This window comes from Eumetopias jubatus, unplaced genomic scaffold (assembly GCF_037043125.1).
Source record: "Eumetopias jubatus isolate StellerSeaLion01/CBP00866 unplaced genomic scaffold, mEumJub1_p1.0 scaffold_15, whole genome shotgun sequence".
Taxonomy (NCBI): Eukaryota; Metazoa; Chordata; class Mammalia; order Carnivora; family Otariidae; genus Eumetopias; species Eumetopias jubatus.
The window spans coordinates 60101656-60109629 of NW_028274821.1; the positions used below are offsets into that span (position 1 = coordinate 60101656).

At 53.7% G+C, this 7974-nt stretch overlaps 1 protein-coding gene across 2 annotated transcripts in view; it reads right to left on the bottom strand.

Moving 5' to 3' along the window:
• The window catches only part of PAX5 (paired box 5), a 190203-nt gene extending 184394 nt beyond the window's left edge, over positions 1–5809 (bottom strand). The window contains exon 1 of one of the 2 annotated variants that reach the window (XM_088019276.1): positions 5322–5809. In XM_088019276.1, the coding sequence (XP_087875402.1) occupies positions 5322–5367 (46 nt within the window). In that variant the 5' untranslated portion in view covers positions 5368–5809. The remainder of the gene's footprint in view (positions 1–5321) is intronic. The other variant, XM_028108737.2, reaches the window with a different exon arrangement.
• Positions 5810–7974: the final 2165 nt, after the last annotated feature.

Here is a 7974-nt window from a genome sequence, read left to right on the forward strand (position 1 = left end):
ACCAGGCTGCTGTAGAGAAAACTCCACCTTCCCTCTTCCGGGGAAGTTCTTGTTGCTTTTAAGACAAAATGGGTGGATTTCTAGCTGACTCTCCTGGTCCAGAAGGGCAGAGTTTTGACCAGCGAGTCTTACATTCTCGGGGGTGTGAGGCCCTGGGACCACAATCAAAGGAATGGACTTTGTAAAGGAAGCCTGTGACAGCCATTCTACACCCAGGAGGCACTGGCAAAGACTGAGGACTACTGACCCAGCAGCTCATGGTCCCAAGACCCACCATTTCTAATTCACAAGTAATGCTCCTGTAATATTAAACATAAGTCCACAAAAAGGGGGAGGAGTGCCCTGAGATGGTCGCTCCAGACCTGAGCTTATAAGGAAGACTGAGAGCACAGGTTGACCCTGAGAGGGCTCCTGGTTCATTCTCTGCCTCAGTCTCCCTTCTCTCTACCTCTGCCCCATTTCTCACACCCCTACATTGAGGTCGGCCCTCAGTCTCACCTTCTGTTACTGTCCCAGACCCAGCTGCCCCTGACCGGTAGATAAGTTTCCGGTGCTGACACCGTCCCCACCCCCTCCAGGGCGCAGCTGCGTTAAACGGCCCCAGGCGGGCCTCTGGGGGCCCAGAAGGCTACAGTGTGCACTGGGATGGAGTGGCTGCGTTCTCTCTCCTTTGTCTGGTACCCCGCAGGTCCAGAACCTCGGCCCCGCATCGTCCCTCCCCCACCCCCTCAACCGCACCTCCGCCTTGGAGCAGGAAGAACATAAAAGCGAAAAGGAACCCGGATGAGTTAGGGTTCCCATGTTCTCTCCACCCCACGGCGCACGGTGGATTAAAAGTGACTAGAATTCGATGTGGAGGCTCAGCGTTCCTGGAGAGGCTGGAGGGGGGCGCTCCCTGAGGGACGCGGCCAGGGACACCTCCACCTCCAGCCCCACTCGTTGACTTCAGGCCTGGAAACTCAAATTCTAAAGTCTTAGAGCGAAAAGGATCCTGAGGCAATGCTTTACCCATTTTACAGATGCGTAACCTGAGGCCAAGCAGGGCCTTGTCCAAGGTCACCTAGAAACTCTAAGGTAGAGGAAAGGCTGTGGGCTGGGAACCTCTTTCTCAGAAGGGCCTCTACAGAGCCACTCGTGGGATGGCAGGGAGTTTGGAGGTGGAGTGAGGGGGTGTATGCTGCCAAATCAAAGAATCTAGTTAGGTTGGAGATACCGGCACAAACCAGTTTCTTCCCAATACCTTTGCGGCTTGGACAGAATCCTCAGAGTACTGCTGAGGTGGGATGGAACCAAAGATATTAACCAAGCAGGAATAGCTTGGATTCCCATTTCACACAGAGGGTGTGCGGCTTCAGGACGGTGTTGGGCTGCCTAATGTGTGCGGCGACAGGTGCCCAGGACAGGGGGAGATTCCCTCTGAGTAGGGGTTCTTCACTGCCTCCAGCCTCCAAGCGGGCTGCCTTCGGAGAACTTCTCACGCCAAGAGGCGCCACCAGACCTGACATCCTGGCCACCTACCCTAGCCTTACAGGCCACCAAACAGCGGCCCCGAGAAGTAACATGACTAGCGCCAGATTACACAGCGATTCCCTGACGGAGCCAGGCTTCCCCGCGCCACAGTCCTGCCTCCGAGGGCTCACGAGCCCACGAGTCTGAGTGAGACTAGCAGGGAGGCAAGCAAATGAGAGACAGACCAGACTAGCAGGGACCTGGTCTCACCGCCCTGGCGCTGAATCCGGTCAGGCCTTGCTGTGTGCAACTGTCACGGGGTTACCTTCCCCCAGCCGCACAACTTTGGGCAGGACCCTGCGCTAAGCGCTGGCGGCAGATACTGGGAAAGAAAACCATCCGGGAAGAAACTCAATTTATAGAAGTCGAATTGCCTTTGCAAGTTCTGCTATTGAAAGAAAGCCCATTGAGCATTAATTGAGAAGCCAAAATACCTCCAGAGAAACATCCACCTTGATCTTCAGTCAGCAACCTGCCCTCACTCAGAACACACTCCCTCCCTGCCTCCCCTTTCTTTCCAAGTCCACCCCTCCAGCATGTGTCTGGGGGTTGGGGCTGCTATAGGGCTCTAGGGGCCTGAAATGGACTTCTCCAGCCCATATCCCTGGTCTTGCTTCAGGCAAAGCAAGGCCTACAGGGTTCAGATTAGGTGCTCAGTTTGTGAGAGTCAGAGATACTGCTGCCATCACAGTCCTAACTTCATAGGTCCTCTCTTTATAACCCTCATTTTATTTTATTTTTTTAAGGTTTTGTTTTTGTCTTGTAATCTCTACACCCAACATGGGGCTCCAGCTCACAAACCCAAGATCAAGAGTCCCATGCTCTTCCAACTGAGCCAGCCAGGTGCCCCCTCTCTGACCCTCATTTTAAAAAGTATCAAAGAGAGAGCACAACTGACCCAGGTTACATAGAGAGTTGGGCAAAGTGGATTCCAGTGTGACTGATGCACTTGGATCAAGATTTTCTGTAGGCATCATTGAAGTAGGTAGAAAGATAGGAGAATTTAACCAGATTTTTCAAGAACCATGTTAACTGCTTTTGTCAGGGTTTGTTATCACTAGTAGTGCACCCTGCAGGCCAGGGGCTCTGGCACTATCTTTCTCTCACCCAAATACTTCCTGCTATGGACCCCTTCTCCTAGGGCTCAGCTTCCCTATATGTCTAATGGGGAGAACCCTTGAGATGAGGCCTCCCAAGGTTCTGAAAGATGAAGATCCATGGTTAGGGAGGATTGTTATTCCAACACGCTCATTCCAGAGCTGGGGGACTGGATGCCAATGCCCAGAGAGTGTTCAGCCTCTCCTGGCCTTCCTGGCCTTGGACTCCTTAAGCCAGCTTGGCCAATAGTCCTTTTTCTCCAAGGGGGCCCTTGGGAGATGGGGCTCTATCTCCTCTCCCAGCGAGAATGAGGGGTTAAGGGCAGAGAAGTCACCTTTTGGTTCTACTCCCTCCGTACCTCTTGCTGTATGATGTCAGACAAGTCCCTGCCCCTCTCGGTGGACATCAGTTTTTCCTTTTTGGTACCACAATGAAGAAGCTAGACAGGAGGATCCTTAAGTGTCTCTGTGCTTAAGGCTGACCTTACCTGATCTTGGGCTTAGAGCTAAAAAGGTATACATACTCCTTCCCCATTATACAGATGGGGAAACTGAGGTCGTGAGAGGGAATGGAAAACAGTTCTGAAGGAAGGAAAAGGAGGTCAAGTGGCCCAAAAAAGGCCTCCAAGTTGGGAGATGGGAGAAACCCACACAAAACCCCTAAAACCAGACATGGATGCCCCCTCCCTGGCCAGCTTCTCAGCTCTCTCCTCCCCCCCTCCCCTGCCACCCCTGGGGCCCAGGCAGGTGCAGACAGGCAGAAGGGCAGTGTCACCTGGGAGCTCCGCCCTTTCCAGGGGCAGGAGGCCCTTACCCCAGCCCAAAGGAGAAGAGTAGGCGTGGCTCTCCAGATTTTTAAACTCGGGCCAGGCTAGGACCCCCCCCAGCCCCACCCAGGTCCGCCTTACTGAGGAATGAAATGCTTTATTGATTAAACGATTATTCAGGCGATTGAACTAATCAAAGAGCCCATCGACCGCCCTGAATTACATTCTTGGTAGACAGCTCTGGAAGGGAGAGGCAGCCCCGCCAGCCACGCAGACACTCCCCCCAGACCCTCACGTGCCTCTGACCCATTCCCAACATACACAGAAGACCTACTCCTTGATCTGGCGCCGGCAACCCCGGGAGTCCCACCTACCAAGGGACCCAAGGGGGTGGGGAGGTGGGAATGGAGCAGAGGGAGTTTCCCAGATTCCCTTTCTTACACCTTCACCCTGGGGAATCCTCTTTAATTCCCCACTTCTTAGATTTCTGTCCTCACTTGTTACAATTCTGAAAAGCTATCTATGCCCAGAGAGTTGTCCTGGGTTTGGAGTATAAGTCCACCCCTCTCTCTCTGCTTTTTGACCTGTGTTTAAGGCTGGGGTGGAGGCCTCAAAGAGCTATAGGGGTAAGAGAAGTGGAAGAATTCTTGCCAGCAGGGCCAGGAGTGTGTTTGGGTGGGGGTTAGTACATTTGGCCTAATGAGTAAAAGAGGCTCCTATACCCAGCTTTAATCTCAGGACAAACTGAGGCCTCCTGCTGCCTGCCACCTCCTTTTAGATATAAACCCACTCTGCTACCCACTGCCTGGGCCTGTGGGTGGCACACCAGGCCCTGTGCCAGGAAGGCCCATGTGCATACAGGCACCAGAGTTGGATGCCCAGGCGAGGCACACATGTCCACCCACTTGTGCTCTCCTCCTTTGGAGCAGCACCCACAAGATAAAACCTGAGCACACAATACACGCACACACCATTGTCAAAGGCATGTCTAGGTGAAAGTGAAGGCAGGTTGGAGGTCCCTAGAAATGTCATAACTAGCCTATGGGTTGCCTACCCTCCCTTGCCAAGGTTGTGCCTGCCACAGGAAACAGTTTTATACAAATGGTAGGCTCAGCAGTGCCCACAGAGTGAAGCAGTGCGCACCACACACCAAGGGACTGCACACCCTGAAATCACACCTCCACTCCTGGTTCTCCCAACAGAATGTGTCCTGACCTTGACTATTCACAGGCTTAGCACAACAGACCCCCCCCACCACCACCACACACACAGCCCTAGATCCATCTCTGTGCCTAGAGGCAGGCACTTTTGTGTACGTTGGCATAGACACAGTGAAAAGCTGCTGACATCCAAAAATGGAGGGGTCAGTGTAACCACCGCATTCTCACTTCCAAAAGCACTTGGGATATGACAGGTGAACACAGACCTTTAAAGGAGTAGATGGACACTCAGACACTTACCCGAATTACACATACTCCACTCACACACGTTTTGGATACACAGAGTACGGTACCCAGAAACACCAACTCATAAACATGCACTAACACACCCATGAATATAAGGATACACATACACACAGGCACATAAATTTTTGAACACACACATTTTGAAAATACATATACGGGGACATACAAACTCAGTGTCACTCATGCACACTCTGAGCCCCTATGTAAACACACAGACCCAAACGAACTTTCAGACCCCCAGATAGTCACACACATAAACATTCAGAAACAGAAAAAAAAACACAAACTCACAGACACTTGAGCTGATGCAGAAGTGTGCGAACAAATTGGTGAAAAGACATACAAACGTGCCGCAGATAGACACGCAGTCAATCCCTGAGAAAATGCGGTTCACTCCCTCCCCCAGGGCCGACGTGCGCGTGAGGACCAGACCTGGCCGGGTCCTGGAATTGGCACGCCTGGAGCCCAAATCGCGGTCCTACCTGTCCTGCCGGTCCGAGGAGTTGGGTAATTTTTCTCTAAATCCATTTTGATTTTTCAGAACTTGAAGTGGACAGGGGAAAAAAGTTTCCACTTTTTTTGTGCTTCTTTTTTCTTTTTTTCCCGTCTTTTTTTTTCTTTTCTTTTCTTTTCTTTTCTTTCTTTCTTTCTTTCTTTCTTTTTTTTTTTTTTTTTTGGTGCCAGGGGCCGCTCACAGGTCGGAATAATTCAAGCCTTCCGCTCCCCCGCCGAGCTGGGGTAGCTGATCACTGAGCTGAAACTAAACGTTTTAGGTGGAAAAAAAGCGTCCGAAGGCACCGTGAAATGATTAAGGAACTAAAGAGCTTCTCGCCATGTGAGATCATGTCCTGTTCTTGCCAACATCACAAGATGTCCCCAGACACGCCGCGCCCCCAGCGTGCCGCCCCGCACCGCCGGCCGGAGCAGGGAAAGGGTGTCCGCGCTGTGCGGCGGGGCCTGTTCAGCTGGCCAGACGGGGCGGGCCGGGCCGGGCCGGAGCAGTGCGGGAGGCCGGGAGAGCAGCAGTGCCGCTGCCGCGCCGCCCTGCACTTTTATAGGTTGGGGGGAGGGAAGGAAGGCTTTAAACGGAGCCGGGCGCTAGCCCGCGCGCCCACGGGAAGGTGCGGACCGAAGGCAAGCCGGGAAGCCCTGGCCTCGTGGCCGCACGTTCTACAAATCCCTGCGTCTCCGAGTCGCGGCCCTGCGCAGGGTGCGCGAGGCGGGTGACCCCTCTAGGTGTAAGCCCCGCCGCGTAGGCGGGTGCAGGCCGGGTTTTTGTTTTTTAAAAAATTAACCACCCTGCCCAGCAGGTGTTTTTGAAGGGGGTGCAAAGGCAAGTAGTGTCGCCAGGCAGAGAGAGGGCGTTCCAGTTTCCTCAGATTCACCCCTAGGGCGGCGCCCGCCCCCAGAGCTCTCAGCCACCCCACCCCCACCCCAATTTGCAGCTCTAATACCTTTGCCGGGTCCCTGACTTTAGGGTAGTGCCAGAACCCTAAAGTTCCCAGGTTCCCACTCAGCCTCCTAGTGCCAGAGCTCCCTCCCACACCATGTCCCATTCTGGCCCGGTGCATATGTGAAATGCTGGAAATAAAATCCGGGCCTCCGCTGAGGAGGTCCTGGAGATTGGCGGGAGTCCTGGACACCTTACCCCGGCCCATAAATGGAATCCCTTTTCCCTCAAGCCCCGAGGCGTTGCTGCGTGCCCGAGCCCCAGGACTTGAGTCCAGAGGGGAAATCAGCCCGAGAGAGACCGGGCAGTGGTGTGGCATGTCCAGCCCGTTCTCTTCGACCCAGGCTTAAAACTTCACTCCCTTACCCCCCTCCCCCCGTCCCGAGTCCAGCTGCAAGGCTTGGCCACTGGATGTCTGTGCGGCCCCGCTGTGGGGTGGTCGCGGGGGCAAGGTTCTCCAGGGCGGGGGAGCGCTCTGCGGGAGGACTCTTGGCCCTCCGGACAATGGCAGTTTCGGAAAGTGAATCGTCCTCAGCGAGAGTGTTGTTTGTTTTTTGGAGGGGGTGGTCACGAGGCTGGGCCGCAACCTAGGGGGAAGAGCCCAGAGCTCGAGAAAAGGGGGGTGGGGGAGGCTGGCGGGAACCGGACATCTCTTATCCACTGAGCCGATTTCGCCACAATCGGAAACGTGGCTGTGGATTCCCCGGCGCCCGCCCCCCCCCCCCACCACCACCAAGTAATCTGCGCAGTCCCCCTGCGCCGCCTCCTTCTTGCAGCCTTCGAGTCGGGGTCCCTGCCCCGGCGATTTGATTTTTGGCCCTCTCTGAGCGCCCGACTCTTCCTTACGCTATCCAGCCCCAGCTCCTGCTTCCCGCCCTCTCGCCTAGCCCGCGCGGGGTCGCAGAGCCGAGGAGGAGCGGCCTGTCCGCGCCTAGAGATCAAAAGCCCTCCCGGAATTGACATTTTACCCCAGGCTGGGGGCGGGAGTTGTTGGGGTTGTTTTCTATTTAGAGGGTTTGTTTTGTTTTTGTTTGTTTCCCGTGAATTTTCTTTTCATAATCTATGAGAGAGTCTTTTGTTTCGGGTGTTTGCGTGTAGTTTTTTCGTGGATTTCATCTTAGAGGGTTTGGTTCTATGGGTCTTGGTCTTTTTGGTGGCTTTTGTTTTCTGTCTTGTGGGTTTTAATTTTATGTGTTTTGTACTTTGTCCTTGGAGGGTGTCTTCTTGTGTGTCGTTTTGAAGGCTGTTGCTTCTGCGCGGTGTTTTGATGTGTTCTGATTTTGTATTAGTGGGTGTCGTCTGTGTGTTTTGCGTTGGGTGAATTTTGTGTTTGTGTTTTGTTTTTCTTCGATTTTTATTTTGTTTTTACGAGCCGAGCGTTTGGATGGGGGTTTTGGTTTATATTTTCGTGTGTTGGCTTTAGTTTTTGTATTTGTGAGATGCTTTGGTGAGTTTTGCATGTGTGTTTTGGCTTTGTGGGGCTTTTGGATTAGGGAGGAGACACCGGGTACTGCTCTGTTCCTGTCTGCACCCAGGAAGGGCAGAGGATTAGGCCAAGCATCAGAAAGGATGGGTTCACGGTGCTCCGAAATACCTGACCCCAGCGCCGCCTTGTCCTACTCTGCGCGCTCCGGACCAAGGCGAAACAAATGAGCGTTCCCGAGGGGGCGCCCGCCCCTAGTCAT